General features: G+C 41.6%; 1 protein-coding gene across 3 annotated transcripts in view; it reads left to right on the top strand.

Annotated features, from left to right (window-relative positions):
- MAP3K21 (mitogen-activated protein kinase kinase kinase 21) overlaps nucleotides 1-18,799 on the top strand; it is a 153,942-nt gene that overhangs the window by 8,456 nt on the left and 126,687 nt on the right. For all 3 annotated transcript variants that reach the window (XR_014295532.1, XM_082638748.1, XM_082638747.1), the window contains exons 2-4: nucleotides 7,245-7,425; nucleotides 13,302-13,450; nucleotides 14,269-14,444. Coding sequence is in view for 2 of the 3 variants with exons in the window: in XM_082638748.1 (XP_082494874.1) it covers nucleotides 7,245-7,425; nucleotides 13,302-13,450; nucleotides 14,269-14,444 (506 nt within the window). In the remaining variant the exon portion in view is untranslated. The remainder of the gene's footprint in view (nucleotides 1-7,244; nucleotides 7,426-13,301; nucleotides 13,451-14,268; nucleotides 14,445-18,799) is intronic.

Below are 18,799 nucleotides of genomic sequence, written 5' to 3'. Positions count from 1 at the left end.
GCTGACTGCGTCTCTCTGGACTTTGCAGAAGTCTCTCTCCTTGTGTTTAGCGAGCTGACTCATTCATTCACATCACAGTTATTTGGTGACTGTGTACTACGTGCCAGGGACGCTCCAGGCTCTGGGTGGTCAGTGGTGAGCAAAGCAGAAGCAAATTCCTCCCCTTGTGGAATTTACATGCCAGTGGGCAACATGGACATTAAAGGGTAAATGGTGAAAGATGTAGTATGGTGGAGGGTGGTAAGTGCTCAGTAGAAAAATTAGAAGTTGAAAAGGAGGGTGAAAATGTTGGGGTGAGGGGTTGACGGCTTAGAGTGTATGGCTGAGGAAGGCCTTCCAGAAAAGGAAGCAACACCTGGAGAAGTGGGAAAGTGGGTCATCTGGGGAAACAAACCTTCGCAGAGGGAACGGAAATTGCTCCCCAGAGCTGGAGGCCAGTGTGACAGGAGAAACATGAAAGGGAATCACGGGGCACCAGGGAGAAGGGGGTCATACCACGCAGGGTCTCGTCAGCCACTGGAGAGGTTTGGGCTGAGGCCCAGGCTCTGAGTGCCATTGTAGCAGATCACACGGCTGCGGTTTTGAGAACAGACGGAGAGCCAGGGTGGAGGCGATCACTTGGGAGTTGGCAGCATGTCTGTGGCATGAAAGCCCTGAGATTGGCTGAGATTATCTGGGGACTGAGTGCTCATAGGAAAGACCAGAGGTCAGGGACTGAGTCCTGGAGGGTCACCATCGATTAGGGGCCCTGGAGACAGGAGGGAACCAGAAGAAGGAGCAGCTAGAAAAGGAGTGAAAACGGGGGAATGTTGTGATGCTAGGGAACCAGAGAAGGATGTGATTCAGGGAAGAATGATCAGCTGTGTCAATCACTGCTGATGGATCAATATCCAAATAACTGCTTTGTTGTCATTATTTCTAAAACAGTCTGTACTGTTTAGGAGGGCACAGGTGAGTCGGTTTTCTATAATCAGCAGCTGACTTGACATGGAAAGGCTTATACTAATTCATCTTCTTCCTGCCCATTCTTCCCCTTCCAGTAGTCACTCACTCATATAACAACTATTTAATGAGTGTATAAAAATGGTAGATGGAGCTTCCCTGGTGGCGCAGTGGTTGAGAGTCCGCCTGCCGATGCAGGGGACATGGGTTCGTGCCCCGGTCCGGGAAGATCCCACATGCCACGGAGCGGCTGGGCCCGTGAGCCATGGCCGCTGAGCCTGCGCGTCCAGAGCCTGTGCTCCGCAACGGGAGAGGCCACAACAGTGAGAGGCCCGCGTACTGCAAAAAAAAAAAAAAAAAAAAAAAAAAAGGTAGATGCTGTGCAGTAGAAATAAACCAATATTAAACAAATATTAGTTGGGTGCAAATTCTTTCCTCCAGTTGCTTACAATTTAGTTAGAGAGGTGAGACCCACAAGTGAGATAAAGCAGTGTTTAAGTATAGTAATGGGAGTGGCACAGCTTTTAAGTGCGTTAGAAATGCAGAGAACTTCTAGTGAGGTTATGAGGAAGGCACCCAGGGGAACATGGTGTTGATATTTACAGGCTCATATAATATTGGAACAGGGAGACAGTGACAAAGCTGCACATTTTGTTTTCTGTTGTTTGTTTTGTTTTGTTTTTACTAGAAGGAGAAAATGAGATTCCAAAGGCCAATGGACTTGAAGGCAGTCTCACAGTTAGTGCTGCAGTGCAGCAAATCCAGGGCTGGTGCCTGGTTGCTTCCGTGGGAAATGGGGCCAGGTATGGTTTTGTGGAGGATGCAAGGGGAAGGCAGTCCACGCAGCAGGCACCAGGAGCTCAGAGACACTGATGCAATGCCGTGTTTCTTAGAAGTGGCTTTTAATACACAGAATCGTAGAGTGTAGGGGTTTTTTCGGAGAGTCCAGGAAGAGCTGAAAAGATCATGGAGACCGAGATTGAGAAGGGACTTGAAGATCAGGATGAAGGCCTCCAGAGACTGGTGAGCGAATGAGTGGTGTAGGTGCGGGAATAGATGGAAGAAATGTGAGGAAAATCGGTGCTATTTGGTAAACTTAGAAAGTTATCATTTTTTTTCCCTGTAAATGAATGGTTGATTGTTTTCAGAGTTGAAATTCACAGAGTAACCTTCCTGTCTTAGACTGAGACTCAGGTGTTTTGTTAGTATATTCTTTCACCTTGTTGCTTTTCTCAACTGATTTCTTTCTTATGACCTTTTTTTTTTTGATAACATATTTCTAGTTAAAGGTTAATTAAAATGAACCTATTTGACTCAAATGGAATTTGGACCAGCACTCCCATAAATGTTGAGGAAATAGAATGGACACATTGTAATTGCTTTTAAAAATATACATTATATACTATAATTCGGAAAATTCCAAAGTGAAACTTCAAAGGAGCCGGAAAAATCGAGTGCCTCATGGTTGAATAAGTAGACAAAACACAAGTTGTAGAGGCTGATTGTTAAAGAATGGGGCTAATGGGGGTCAAAAATCTTTACGGACGTGGCACAAGTTGGGGGCTGAAACACTGGTCGCTAGGTCGCTAATGAGAATTGACCATTTCTGTGTCCCAGAGGGTGGATGTGCCCCTCTGAGCATGGTCATTCCCGGAGGTCCTCTTCCTGGTAAGGTCAGGAGGCGGAAGCACCGCCAGCCTGTCCTCGGCTGAAACCTGGCCAGGTGCCCGGTCACGTGACCTGTCGGGACACTGGCTATTTCTGGTTTCGGTCACTTTGCCCCAAAGATAAGGAATTTGAGGAATTCTGCTGAACACCTCTGAAATAGAATCCAGAACAATGGGCCTTTCATGGAACTCTAAACTTTTGACGTGCAGAGTGTTATTTTAACTTGTTTTCTGTTAGTTGAAAGCTCCCGTGGAAACTTTGGACTCCGGGTGAGGGCAGGTGTTTTAAAGCCCGCGATGCAAAAGCTGCTAATACTGCGTTCCGCCATGGCATTGCTTGAGAAATGCGATCAATTTAAAATATTTAGCTTTTAGTTCTCACTTGGAGTTCTGTTTGTATTTATTTTAGAGTTGCCTTTCTGAGCTTTTGGTTCCTTAAGGGCTGCCAGGCCTTACTTGGGGCCTGGGGACATAGCATGGTTTTAATGCCCATTTTAATCAGTGCTTCCTCATGCCTTCCTAATTTGGATGTTTTTCAGAAGGAGGAGATAATGTATGTGAAAGTGTCTTGGAAAACAAAGTTTTATAGAACTGCAAGCCATCTTGATCATTAATTTGGAGTCTTTTTCGGTGGTAAGGATATCAATTTTTTAAAGTGAAATTAGTATGTATTATAAGGGGGGAAAATGTAATACAACTGATGGAGTAGCTAATTAATCTATCTGTTATTTTTTGTTTCTGTGGCTTAAGTATATAGGGTTTTAAAGGATTAGATATTTATTTTTCTTGATATTCATGAGGCATCAAGACTGAGAAATAAATATTCCTTAAACTGAATGGAAGGAAGGAAAATTCAAAAATTAACAAAATGAAATTTCTGGTTGTTCTGCCCCCTTTTTATAACGGGTAGCTTTATATGTAGCGCAGAAGACTGGATAGATAGTCATGCAGATGGGATCTGAAACGTGGCCCTGTATTGTAGCTGTATGATCTGGGATAACATTTCTGAACTGTGAACTGGAGACTGTAATTTCCATTTCATAGAATGGCAGGATCCAATGAGATATTATGTGAGTGGAAACAACTCTACATAGAAGAGGATTAATAAATGGTAGGCAATAATCTTATTAGAACTGGTGATAATTATCATTAATAGAAACCATTCCATTGGCCATTTGATGTAGAAGGTACTGCGTTAGGTGATTGTGGGATAGAAGAAGGTGCTTGCTCTCCAAATCTTACAGTTAAAAGATCACTTGGGAAAGGAATATCACTACACAGCAGTATTTATTCAGTATTGGCGACTTATATAAATAAGTCCCCACTGAGCTGTCTCATGTTGGTTCTCTCCAGTTGCATTAACTCTGTGACTTCTGTGACTGTCTAAATTGATGATACGAATGTTAATCTATTGCAAAGTGAAATTTCAGGCCTTGCAAAGTGATAGGATTTCCTGACATCTGTGAAAGTGATTTTGAAGGTTTGCTAAACACACTTTCAAACCCATCAATAAAGGGTTGTGTGGGTATATGTATGTGTCATCCTTTCGAAATGCTTACTGTGTCTCAGATCTTGTTCTGAGCACTTTACATGTATTCATTTCCTCCTCTCTACAATGTTATGATGTATGTACTGTCATAATTCCCATGACAGGCAAGGAAGCAGAAGCACAGAGTCCAAACCGAGCAGTCTGGCCCTGGAGTGCATGTTTCCATCACTATGCCACAGCGCCTCTACTTAGATCAGACGATAACTCTCCAGCGGCAGGAAATCAGAAAGGAGGAGAAGGGGCACCTGCGTACAGAGAGATTTCCAAAGGATAAAGAAATCGCTTGTGAAAAATTGATAAAAGCTGTCACCTGAGCAATGCAGGCAGTAGTTAGGACCATGGACCCAGGGGTCAGACTGCTAGAGTGGCATTGCTCCTCAGCTGCATGACCTTGGATGGATTACTCAACATCTCTGTGTCTTAGTTTCCTTATCTGTCAAGTACAGATGATTAATAATATCCACCTATAGCGTTGTGGTGGGATTATCTGATTAAAATACCTGTAAGTGTACCTGACAGACAGAATGTGCTCAGTCAACACTCATTATTCCTGTAACATTTGGGCAAGTGGTCCCCCTTAAGATCACATTCCACAGATCAAACATGAAGTGTCTTAATGCTAGTCTCCAATTTTGCCTGGATCATTAAGTCTAAGAAACCTCCCACACTTGTTTGTTTTTGTCCTTCTAAGAGTTAGTGCGTAGTTGCAACGATGACAAAAATGTTGTTAAATAAAGAATAAAATAAACTGATTTTTATGTTATTTTTCAAGGTGAAACCTGAATAACAACTCTCCCCACCACCCCAGACATGTATTCTGTTAACTCTGAAGTTTGGATTACTGTTCAACTGGATTCAGTGTTGCTGAATTTTTTTCAGTACTGATTATCCTCTGATAATGAAGACCTATCTCTTGGGATTTTTGTGAGGATTGAATGAAATAGCACTTGTAAAGTACAAGGAATATAGTGAATACTGACGATGGCTAGTGACTCTTAGGACTTGGTTCTTATTTCTATTAGATGGGAAGTGGCATGGGCAAAGGACAAACATAAGAATGGGCCCTTTTTGTTAATTTCACCTGCAAACACTAAGCACCTGCGCTGAATCGGACATGACACAGTGAGTGCGTGCGGGTGAGCGTGAATTGCACGAGTTTCTCACCATTGTCTTCCTCTCCCTGCCATCTCACCGCCTACACACACACACTCTCTCTCCCTCACTTGTACGCTCCCTGTTTCACACTTACATACTCCCTGTCTCAGAGCTAACAGCAGTGGAGGAGTCTGATGAAAGCACGCAGTCTGTTACCTGGTTCCTCGTAGAACTGTCACAGAAACACGGAGCTCCCAGGAGGGTGGAGGAGGTGATGGTTCCCAGCTTGGGGATATTTGGAAGGTGTCGCTGAGCAGGTATCATTTGGGCTGGATGAGCAGCCGGCCTGCCTTGAGCAGAACAAGCTCGTCCGTAGAGGCACGGGGCGTAGTTTGAAGTGTAGGTTGCTGTGCGAATCTAGGGGCTGTGATTGCCCAGGTTTTGGAGTGTGGACCTTCTCCCTGAGTTATGGGGAACCATGGAATTTTTTTTTTAATGCAGATTTATTGAGGTATAATTTATATAAAAATTCACACACCCCCCAAGGGCGTTCGGTTTGATGAGCTTTGACAAATGTATATAATCCTGTAACCACCACCACCAAGAGAGAATTTGCATCACCCGGAAAAACTCTCCCGTGTAGTGCTGCCGTCAGACCTTTCCCCTCAGCCTCCAGAAACCACTGGTCTGATTTCTGTCCCTCTTCCAGGATGTCGTACGGGATCATAGTACATAACCTTTCATGTGTGGCTTCTTTCTCTTAGTGGAATGGTTTTCACATTCATCCCTGTTGTGACATGTATCAGTAGTTTATTCACGAGAGGTTTAAAAAAATAAAAGGGTGCCACAACACTATAGGAAGATGAATCTGCTCGGGGTGGCATGTGGGTGAGAGAGGAGAGAGGGACAGCACCCAGTCCAGTGAGAACGATTGTAATTCAGGTTTGGGACAGTGAAGCCAGAAGTCACACGGTGGCAGGGAAGTGGAGATGGGCCATCTGCGGGGCATTCGGTTGAACTAGAACAACTGCGCTGCAGGTTGGAAGGCTGGGTTTTAAGGAAGGAGTGAGGAGATAAGTTAGAAAAAACAGTAGGTTTAAACCATTCCTTCTGTAGCAAATGGGAAGAAGTAGCATGGATATGGAGCTGCATTAGAGCCTCATGGAAAACCAGGGAGGCATTTCTGCTTGGTTATAGGCAGAGGAGTCAACCAGGGGAGAGAGGAACCCAAGGCACCGGGAAGGGCGGGGCAGGCTGGTGCAGGTGGGCAGTGATGGGAAGCTCCGTTGTTTTAGCTCCTGCTGCACAGAGAGTTCAGGGCAGTCCCGGCATCAGCTCAGTTCCTGAAAGCTGCTCTTGTGCATTCTGTATTTTGTCAGGAGGCTGGGGGCTGGGGAAACCAGCAACTGGATAATGTTTCTTTGAAGTTTTTACTTTTTGCTGCATTTCAATCTTTGGTAAAGCAATCATATCTCATAAAATATCTTCATGAGTTAACATATCTATAAGCAATTTGTGAATTTAATATAAGATAATCTTCAATAATAATGATTTATGGTAATATGCTGTCTATTTGCAGTACTCTCGGAAACATTCAGTAGAAAAGACTGCATTTAGATCAGGACCTAATTTCTTGGAAGAAAAACAATGTAAATATTTTCTTCCGATCAGGTAAACTTTCACAGACTTCTCATTCTACCTGTGATATCTCAGTAAATGTTTCTTGCCCCTAGAAATCATTTACTTTCTCATAAAGAGTGCTAAAGCTGTACTGTGTCTGTGGATTTTTTTTAAACTTGTAACTTTAGGCACAAACGACCCACTAAAGGTTATGAAAAACAAGATTTAAGTAAGATAAAATGGTAAAATGCAGGTTCATTCTCAGTACTCTGCCAACCGCAGTGAAGATTGTGTTTTAAAAGCCAAAGAAAAATTGTAACTGAAAAATTATAAGAATATGAAAGTATTCCACCTTTGATTTTCTTCTTTAGTATTGCTACTGGAGAAGATAGAGCATGATGACGTCTGCAATAAGACGTTGAAGATTACAGATTTTGGGTTAGCGAGAGAGTGGCACAGGACCACCAGGATGAGCGCAGCAGGCACCTATGCCTGGATGGCCCCGGAAGTCATCAAGTCCTCTTTGTTCTCCAAGGGAAGCGACATCTGGAGGTGAGTAAGCACCATACATTTTGTTTTTGCAGGTGTCTGCAGAAACTGGTTGCTACACGTCCTTTAAATGAGTCCCCAAATATTCAGTAATTCTGAGCATAACCAGTAGTACAGATAGTCCCCAGTTTGCAGTGGTTTGAATTAACAGGTTTTTTTGACATTACAATGGCACAAAAGCAATATGCATTCTCTAGAAACCATGCTTGGGATTTGGCATTGGGATCTTTCCCAGGCTAGTGATACGTGGTCCAGTCCTCTCTTGTGAGGCTGGGCAGAGGCAGTGAGCTGCAGCTCCCGGTCAGCCCCGCCATCACGAGGGGAAACAACTGGTACGCTTACAACCATTTTGGACCCAGAGAGCCATTCTGTTTTTCACTTTTGGTATCGTACGCAATCAATTCCATGAGATATTCAACACTTTATTATAAAATAGGCTTTGTGTTAGATGATCTTGCCCAACTGTAGGCTAATGTAAGTGTTCTGAGCACTTTTAAGAAAGACCAGGCTAAGCTTCAGTAGTTTAGGTGCATCAGATGCATTTTCAGCTTATGATATTTTCAACTTACGAAGGATTTATCCAGACGTAACCCCATTGTAAGTTGAGGAAGATCTGTATGGGCCTTTTTGAAGAAGGTTTTGTGGTTTTGATCAAGATTGTTGTAATCACAACAGAATGGGTAACTTGAGATTTTGACTTCCATTTGATAAGAGAAACTTGTTAAATCTGAGGTTTGATTAAAAGTGGTTATAACTTGAGTAAACAGTAATGCTGTTTTGTAAGGCCTGTTGGTAAATAAACATAAATTTCACTTTAAGCAAAAATTTTGCTTCCTCATGACTCACAGACAGAATATTAGCATGGAAGGAGTTTGAGAAAAAAATTTAGATAACCTCCTTCATTTTATGGATTGCATTATCTAAAGATTAAAGCTTCTGGTTTGAGGATGGAGAGCTGAACCAAAATGGAATCCCAGGTTAGCTGGATTTTCCATTAGGCTGTGTCTCATTAGGGGGTAAAGACACCATCCATATCAGAACAACAGAGAAAAGTCACTCTGTTTATAGTTACAATGCACCAGGAGCTTACTTGCCTTCATTTAATGCTCATAAAATGCTGTGTGACTAGTATTAAAATTCCAGGATTTTTCTGTTGTTGTTTTTTTATCGGCTTTATTGAGATACAATTCACACATCATACAGTTCACCCATTTAAACTCTACAATTCCATGGCTTTTACCTTCATCAGCACAATGAGTTTAGAACATTTTCATAATCCAAAGAAGAAACCCTATACCCCTTAGCCATCACCCCAACACTCCATCCCTCCCAGCCAAGGCAATCACTAATCTACATTTTGTATCTTTAGATTTGCTTATTCTGGACATTTCATATAAATGGAATCAAATAATATGCAGTTCTCTGTGACTGGCTTTTCAATTAGCATATTTTCAAGGTTCATGTCGTAGAATGTATCAGAATTTCATTCTTGTTTATTGTGGAATAATATTCCATTGGGTGGATAATACCACATTTTGCTTATTCATTTATCAGTCGATGGCATGTGGGTTGTTTCCACATTTTGGCTAATTCTGAATAATGCTGCTATAAACATTTATGAAGAAGTTTTTGTGAGGACATGAGTTTTCATTTCTCTTGGGTTTCTACCTGGGAGTGAAATTGCTGGGCCGCATGGTAATTATATGGTTAATCATTTGAGGAACTGCCAGACTGTTTTCCACCAGTTCTCATTCCCACCAGCAGTGTATAAATACAGGCTTCTAATTTAATTGTTCTACTTATGACTGTTAAGAAATTTATCACCTGTGCCAGGGGTTCTATAGTGTCTTAGGGCCGTTTTGAAAAACACAGAAGCTTGAGCCTCACCCCTTACTTAATGACTTATACTCTGCTGGTGGAGACTGAGTACATGTGTCTTTATAAAATATTAGATGTGTTTCCCTTGACTTAATCAATAATTTTCTGACCATGTAATGCCAAAATACTTTAGTGAAATAGGTGATTATTTTAAGAAATTATACTTCAAGACTCTGAAAACTAATAAAATATAAATCAATTTTACATTTGGAATAATTACTTAAGACTATAACCATTTTACTATGTGTGCCTTTTAAAATAAACTATGTAATTATAAGCTATGCGAACGCTGTACAATCTATATAAGTGCTTTACAGCGGCCTCACCTACTGTAAACATAGAATCAAAAGTAAGAAAAAAAAGATTTCTAAAATCAGCCAAAATATGGGTCTTGAAGTCCAAACACTCATGGAGAGGTCTTTCTTCAAAATCTGTACATTTCTATTTCTCAATTATATGAGCTCGGTTTTCTGATTTTCAGTAGAAGCATCTAAGCAGAAGAGGGGAGAGGGTTGCTAAGCTGGTAAAAAAAAAAAAAAAGGCAGCTGAGAACAGAGTGGGCCCTAGGAGCAAACGAAAACATGAAAGGCTATGAAAAGGACTGGAATCTGCTGGCTTCCAGAACCACCTGGTTGTGGAGCCAGACGTCCACACACATCTCCAGAACACATGGATATATTAAAGCACAGCAGAGTCCTAGATGTCAGGATGCAGAAGGCAGGGACGGCTGTCCCTCTGAACTGCACATACCTTTGCTTTAGAACCTCCTTCGTAATATTCCCATAGAAATAATTGCATTCAAGAAGCATGGCTCTGGTCTGTGGTGCTGTGGGCTGCTATATATACTGGTGTATTTAGTGATCATCTTCTCTCGCCCCACTTCCTCCTTACCAGTTACTACCCTACAGGTAACTTTGACAGATGCTATCATTGAACTTTTACAGTGTCTCCCATGATTACCCAGTTTCACAGAGTACATACCCAAGGCACTGAGAGGGTTAGAAATTTCCTCAGGGTTGTAAAACTCGTGAGTGAGTAGCAGACTCTGGTCCCTGGCCTAAAAGCTGTGTTCCTGCTACCACAGCCCTTAATCATTAGGCTACTTGTATTCTCAGAAGAGGGCTTTTTTTAAAAAAAATAAATATTTATTTATTTATTTTTGGCTGCGTTGGGTCTGCGTTGCTGCGCACAGGCTTTCTCTAGTTGCGGCGAGCAGGGGCTACTCTTCGTTGCGGTGCGCGGGCTTCTCACTGCGGTGGCTTCTCTTGTTGGGGAGCACGGGCTCTAGGCGTATGGGCTTCAGTAGTTATGGCTTATGGGCTCTAGAACTCAGGCTCAGTAGTTGTGGCACGTGGGCTCAGTAGCTGTGGCTTGCGAGCTCTAGAGCGCAGGCTCAGTAATTGTGGCACACGGGCTTAGTTGCTCTGTGGCATGTGGGGTCTTCCCGGACCAGGGCTCGAACCCGTGTGCCCTGCATTGGCAGGCGGATTCTTAACCACTGCGCCACCAGGGAGGTCCCCAGGAGAGGGCTTTTTATACTATATCCCACCCAGTTTCAGAGAGCAGAAGAATATGCATTACACTTTAAAAATTGTCCCATCGAAATAGCTCCCTTTTTTTTCACATTGGTTTTTACCTGAATACCTCTCTCTGGAAAAATGACCTATCCTGAATTATTCATTCTCTGAAACTTCCAAGAGGCAAAGTTATGTTGTGATTGTTGGTTTTAATTTTGTTATTTGCTAATGAGAATAGCAAGGAAGCTTCTTTGCATTTATTCAGTTTTCAGTTATTCTAATAATTTTTGGTCCCCTGCACTGAGATGAGTTTTGTTGATTGATCTATGAGTTCAGTTTACTTACTCTTGAAATTAAGAATGTGTCTCGCTAATGCACCATACCATAGATAATTTTCAAGAAACTAAGCAGATAGCCTTTGAAAAATCCTGGTTGCACCTTAATTGCTAATAGTTATAGCATTATATAATTTACAGGTACTGCATTATGTATTCCTTTTTTAACAAAACATAAAACAGTGCTTTGAGATGGCAGAGGAAATGTCACTGATACTTTATCAGTGATTCAAGATCAGCTTCAAGGCCGTGTGAGTGGAGACATAGGCAACAGGTAGTAGTGGTCCCACAGCTCAGCCTCAGGTGTGCTGCCTCTTCTAGGTCCAGTTGTCTTTCAGTGATGCCCTGCTACGCCCCCTGCTGGAGAGGGAGCCCCGGGCTCAGGGGCCTCAGGATGCAAACGCCTCTGCTTTTAGGGCCATGGAACATCAGTGGGAGGATCCCTGAGGCCCCTTTGAATTCAGGGCACGTTCTGTTGTTTCTGCCTTCCTTTTCTGAATGTTTTCAGTATATAGTGTAGAGTCCATTAGGCACTAGTGGAGAGGTCTGAAAATGAAGTGATCATGGCCAGGATGACCACCTGGGCTCCAGAGACGCTTGTTGCAGACCAGGTCTTCTTCATGGAGGACTTATTGTATTTGTGATGCTGTGAATCCCCCCATCTCTTAAGATCGGGAGATAATCAAATGAGACTCAGAAATCAGTTCCAAAGCAAATGTAAATGATGTGGGGTTTTTTGGTGTTATTCTGAGCTGTTTTGCCTTTCCTTAGGCATATTAAATGAGAATTAAGTTACTTCTTTAAATTTCAAACTCTTGTTTTAACTTAAAGCGAATGAAGTTTTAAAAGATTAGAAAAGTAAATAGTTATGTTAATAGAACTTAAAAATAAAGCAAATATGACTGTTCCTTATATGCTTATGTGTTCTAGTTTAAAGTCAAGTGAGTGTCAGGAGTGACTGATGTTTTATGTCAAAAGATAATTTGAGTGCACTTTGTGTTTTGAAGAAGGTAAAGGAAAGCTAAGGTTCTGACTGGTTTTGTAGAAGAGAATAAATGTATATGATTTACAAGGCTTATTTCTGTGCTCCTCTGTACTGCCTTGAACTGGGGTGTCTGAGACTCTCTAGTATAGGTGTATACTGAAATTTGGTCCTTTAGCTTCATTTTAAAAGTTCACTTAGAGATCCTTTTACTGTGTGTTTCCTCGTTCTTGTATGTAATTGCATTTGCCCTTAAACTGAAGCAGCAATGAACCTGCATCACATCTGCTGATGCTTTGGAGAGCATGGCAGCTGCAGTTGTTCGTTGTTTATTCTCCTTTCACTTCACCTTCCTCCATTACAAAGAAGACCTGTTATGTCCTCCCAGCAGGCTCAGGAAAACCCACAGGATTTCTTTGTCCCTTACTACTAGGCATTAGGTGGAAACATTAGTAACCCATCTCCTAAATATAAAGGGAGAGGCAGAAGGAAACAATTTTAAAAACCTCTTTTAAAACAGTTAGCCTGGGACTTCCCTGGCGGTCCAGTGGTTAAGACTTGGCCTTCCAATGCAGGAGGTGCGGGTTCGATCCCTGGTTGTGTAGCTAAGATTCCCACATGCCTCGAGGCCAAAAAACCAAAACATGAAACAGAAGCAATACTGTAACAAACTCAATAAAGACTTTAAGAATGGTCCACATCAAAAAAATCTTAAAAAAAAAAAAAAAGTAGTTAGCATGATTCGATTTCAGTCCTGTGGTGAGTAATATGGGGCTGGAATCTTCAGTGTCCTAAAGATCCTCAATAGGTGTGGAAAAAATGAGACAGAAAGACAAACATCAGAACAGCCACATTGCTCTTCAAGTGTGTCCTGCTTCTGGACCCTGTTTAATTCAGTCGTGTACTGCTCCTAAGCTTTCCTATCCATTAAGTAGTTTCTTTTCCTGTAATGAAGGCATAACCAATTTCGGGAAGGAGTGTATTTGCATGTGTTTGGAAAGTTAACTGGAAAAACCCTCCCCTCATGTTGGGATAAGGGTCCATGTGGGCTTTGTTGGAAGAGAAGATTCTCATTAGGGGCTGGATGAAGGCACTGGTACGTTTCTCCCACCAACTGTGTCAAGAGGAAAAGACCCCTTTTAACTTTATGAAAACTCTGCTTTCCAGCTATGGAGTGGTGCTGTGGGAACTGCTCACGGGAGAGGTCCCCTATCGTGGCATTGACGGTCTTGCTGTGGCCTATGGGGTGGCAGTCAATAAGCTCACTTTGCCCATTCCTTCCACCTGCCCTGAGCCGTTTGCCAAGCTCATGAAAGGTATTTGGGCATCTCTGTTTTTGTGTGTCTGTGGGGGTGAGGGGAATTGTTCATTAGAATATCTGTATATTTTTTTAACCAAAAAGATATATTCTGTGATTCTAATTTTCAGTCGATTTTAGATTATACTATTTTAAGAATTAGAAACCGTGTCTTTGATCTAAGATGTCAGGTAAAGTTTTGATGAACTAAGTAACTTAAAAACAATCCACTTTAATAGTGACTCATACAAAATTCAGTTGAATGGTAATAAACTTTTCATCAAATACACTAGCAGAGTTCAAAGACAATATTGAATTGGCTCCATATGTGCTATTTTTAATTCTACCTAATGACCAAAAATGTTTTACAGTCTTAACTGGCATGGTTTTGCCATGACCTTATCTATTTTGATCTTATCTTTTAAAAATTGTTAAGTAACTCTTTTTGTAAGCAGCAAGTTATCTTACTTATTAGACTATTTCTTAGAACCTCTCTTGTGACTGTAACATTTTAGAGACTTTGGTTTTCTTGGGTTGAGCTATAGAACTGTGTATCTGTAAGTCATGTGGCCAGGACAGCTTAGGTGGACAGAGTTCATGGTACATGGTAAGGCAGAGAAAACACACATCCACATACTAGTGTCAAATAATGCAGAATACAAGAGCCTCGTCTAATAGTAATTATTACACAGGCTGCTGACACAGACACTGTATAAAATAAAATTTTCAAAATTATTATCAACTGATGTTTAAAATCTTCAGCAGACACAGTCAACATGGGCTGATAATCTGAACTACACTGAGTAATGGACTTACCGTGATTCTTGTTTATTTTAGAATGCTGGCAACAGGACCCTCATATTCGTCCATCATTTGCCTTAATTCTTGAACAATTGACTGCAATTGAAAAGGCAGTTATGACTGAGATGCCTCAAGAATCTTTTCATTCCATGCAAGATGACTGGAAGCTGGAAATTCAACAAATGTTTGATGAGTTGAGAACAAAGGAAAAGGTGAGTGATATATATTAATTGCATAATGTGCTCACACTTATGGAGACTGTGGAAAACTTGAGTCAAGAACCACTGTCAGCATTATGTTAAAATATTTTCAGACTTGTTGATTCTTTCCTTCCAGGCAAAACAAAACGAAACAGAACTGTACTCAAAACATATAATTGGAAAACAAACAAGCTTTAATTAGAGGAATTTTCAAACATAAAAAATTTTTTTAAAAAGGAGAGAGAGTGGCATACTAAACGCTTAGTATGCATTAACCAGCTTCAATAATTGTCAGTATTTTGTCATTTTGTTCATTTCTTTTTCCCATTATCATTTTTTTAACTGCAGTATTTTAACTTAAAACCTAGACTCTCATCATTTTACCTTTAAATGCTTCAGTATGCATCTCTAACTGGTAGGGATTTTTAAAATATCTTTCTTGCCATTATTATCTTAAAAAAATAAGTAATTCCTTGATACAGTGTGATACTCCATACCCAAATGTCACAGTTTGCCTCAAAGATGTCTTCTTCCAGTTGGTTGGTACCAATGAGAATTTAAATGAGGGCTTCATGTTTTTAGTTAGGTCTTTTAAAGCTTCTTTTATGCCAGTCCCTCCTCCTTTCCCCCCGCCCTTTTATCTCCAAGGCATTGCTTTGTTGGAGAAGCTGGGAAATTGTGTAATTTTTGAATTCCTTAATATGTTGAGTGAAGCTCTGGTTGGTTTATGTATTTTAAGAAGAAGAAAAACAATAAACCTGAATGTTAAATGTGCTGAAGCTGCATATATATTAACCACATACTACGTGTGAAGTAGGAGAAGCAGAAACACACCTAATTGGAAGGCAGATAGTTGTAAAGTGAGTTCCTGGTGACAACTGACTGTCAGCAGTCACTGAAGACCCCAAGTTCAGGGCATGGTACTATGCTTCACGCATAGTAAGTATTTCTTAAAAGATAGTTTTGTAATACTTGAGCATTTTGATGACTCAAGGTGTATTCCGGTTGTCTGAGGTGTATAATTGTTCAGTAGGTTAAATTCTTCTCTTGTACTTGGCAACAAATGTCTGGGCTAAAATACAACATTGCAGGTTATTGATAACCTTTACAAAGCCATGTACTTGTCCAGGAAGGAACTTTTATACCTCGTATATTTGTGATTCTAAAATAGAATTCTTTTTCAGTAGGCAGTAATGCTTTGCTAAATAAAGAGTCCATTTGCTTATTCCAGTGTACGTCATGGAAACATGGGATTGTGACATAGCTGAGTCCTTCTCCCATGTTAAATTACCTTGACTTATGTAGTATGGCTCTCCTTTATGTCACTAGACTTTCACATTGACTGTAATACTGAAGGCCTTTAGCCAACCTAAGGGCAAAAGGGAATGAAAAAATGTGGTTTGAATACATATGCATAAACATTTCTTGAGCTAGTGTATATACTTCTGTGCATGAAGCCAAGATATCATATGCCCAAATGCTATCCGTGAGCAGCTTACTTCTGCTGTCATCAGGCTGAATTGGGAATGAATAAAATGTATGTCATAGGTATTCCCCAAAGGGCAAATTGTTCACTGGAAAAAAAAATACAGTTTAAGAGCTTGTCCCTGGGGAAATTTTTCTGAGTTTCAATGTTAGAATTTCCTTCCAGCAAACATATTAAATGTCTGCCGTGTGCTGGGAAGAGTGTTGGAGCGCTGGGATACGCAGATGGATATGGCAGTCTGTGTATCCTTGCGTGGTCCTTGACTGCCAGGCTAGGGATTTGGATTTTGTTGACAGGTTTTAAAAAGGGGCTTGATGTACTACCTTGGCAACACTTTCCAACCAGCCACAGAAGTCAGAACCTCCTCCTCACTCCCCCTCTGCCTTCCCTCCTTGTGCTTCCTTTGTGTAGTAATGAGATTACTGTTCTCTTAGGTACCCAATCTCAAAGGTCTTGAAGATATGGTCTTCTCTGTGACAGAGACCTTCAGTGGTAATTCACTCCCCTGACCCCTGTTGTCCCCACTCATCACCTGCAATACTGCAGCAGCATCCTACCCGGGTGCCTTGCCTCCAGCCTCGCTCCCCTAACTGAGCCCCTCACCGCCACCAGTGAGCCTTCTAAAACGCAAATCAGACCCGCCTCACTTCAGTGGCCAATTCCTTTTCCTCATTAACTTCCTTGTCCTTCCATATTTAACCTCACTTTTTCTCCAGCCAGACTGAATCCCTTCAAGTTCCCTTAACGTCACGCTCCTGACTTTTGGTCTTTGTGTATATTCTTTCCTCCGACCCCGCCCTGGCTTTTATCCCCTCCTCACAGGTGCTGCTTCTTCATTCTCAGGCTCCCAGAGCTCCCTTCCCTTATCCTCTTGTACCACGTAAAGTGTGTCGCAGTGTCCTGCACCTCCCTTATCATGCCCACACTGAGTCATACTTTATTATTATCTGCGTCTTTATGTGTCCTTGGTCTGCCTTTTCTGCTAGTTAAGTTCAGGAACTATACTGTTTCTTTCTTGGTCGTGTTCATCCACAGCACTGAACAAAGTACTTGGCCCATGGTAGACATTCAGTAAATACAATAATAAATACCTAAGTAAAGTTTCTTAACATGTTCCTAATATGTATTTTAATAGGTAAGAGGTATTAGCAATTATTTTATTGTCATATTTTTAAGTGAACATTTTTAAGTGAAAAGGGAATTTAATTTAAAAGTGGTTAAATGCCATGAGTCCTTCTTTGAATCTTATGCTATAAAAGAGGCAGACGACTCAGCTGTTTAACTTCTGGTTATGTAATCTTGAGAAACTCCCACACGTATGCACAAGGAAATTAAGGTTATTCACTCTGAAGTATTGTTTGTAATAGTGAAAAAATGGAAACAACCCCAATATCCATTAATAGGGGAATAGGTGCCTAAACTATTGTATATTCATATAGTGGAAATCTGTACAGTACTTAAGATGAATAAACTCCAACTGTATGTTTCAACATGAGTAAGTCTCAGGCATAATACTGGGCAGAAAAAGCAGTTGCAGGAGGATAATCACATTGTGTAAATTTATAAAACCACATAAAACAATACTATTCAGGGACTTCCCTGGTGGCGCAGTGGTTAAGAATCCGCCTGCCGGGGCTTCCCTGGTGGCGCAGTGGTTGAGAGTCCGCCTGCCGATGCAGGGGACACGGGTTCGTGCCCCGGTCCGGGAAGATCCCACATGCCGCGGAGCGGCTGGGCCCGTGAGCCATGGCCGCTGAGCCTGCGCGTCCGGAGCCTGTGCTCTGCAACGGGAGAGGCCACAGCAGTGAGAGGCCCGCGTACTGCAAAAAAAAAAAAAAAAAAAAAAAAAAAGAATCCGCCTGCCAACGTAGGGGACACAGGTTCGAGCCCTAGTTCGGGAAGATCCCACATGCCCTGGAGCAACTAGGCCTGTGCTCCATGACTACTGAGCCTGCGCTCTAGATCCCACGAGCCACAGCTGCTGAAGCCCGCGTGCCTAGAGCCTGTGCTCCGCAACAAGAGAAGCCACCGCAATGAGAAGCCCGTGCACCACAACGAAGAGTAGCCCCTGCTCGCCACAACTAGAGAAAGCCCACGCGCAGCAACGAAGACCCAACGCAGCCAAAATAAATAAATAAGTTAATTAATTAAAAACAAAAAGAAAATGGTAGTGATGGATCAAGTACTTAAAAGAAAACAATAATACTATTCAAATGTACAAAAAGACTGAAAGTATAGACAGGGGAAGGATACAAACCAACTTAAGGACAGCGGATCCGAAGAGGGAGGGGATAGGATTAGATATGATGCGCCTAGGACCTTAACAGACGTGAAACAGATATGGTAAAAATTTCGCATCTATTAGATATTGATAGTAAGTGCATGGGTATTTGCTATTCTCTCTAATCGTAGTATATTTTAAATACTTCATAATTTTAACTAAGTTAAAAATAAAGGTTAGGGAGAAATCTGTGAGCTGCTAAAATCCTTTTTTTCTTTCTTTTTTTTTTTGGTAAGCCATATTTTTCAAATAGCAGACTTATAGGTAATTCACTCTCTTCCTTAGATTTTTCAGTATTTTGTGGGTTTAAAAATTCAAAACTGGCAAATGCAACCTTAGACCCTGACCCCACTGATAAGTACATAGAGCTCATATAATAAGAAATAGTCAGTCCCGTTTGAGTCTGTTCAGATCATATCCTGAGCATCACGTTTGATTATAGGCACCATGTTTTAAAGAGCTTCCCCAGGTGGACGGCCAGGAAGGCGGGAGAGGAGCCTGCACATCTGAACCGACAAGAGAAGAGAAGTGAACACAGAAAGGGGCGGGGAGTGCAGGGCTGTCCTCGGTGCTGGAAGGACCTTCCAGCAGGTGAGGGAG

Source organism: Mesoplodon mirus (assembly GCF_964341445.2).
Source record: "Mesoplodon mirus genome assembly, chromosome: 2".
Taxonomy (NCBI): domain Eukaryota; kingdom Metazoa; phylum Chordata; class Mammalia; order Artiodactyla; family Ziphiidae; genus Mesoplodon; species Mesoplodon mirus.
Note: the sequence above shows the minus strand (reverse complement) of the source record. Positions and strands in the feature narration are given on the sequence as shown.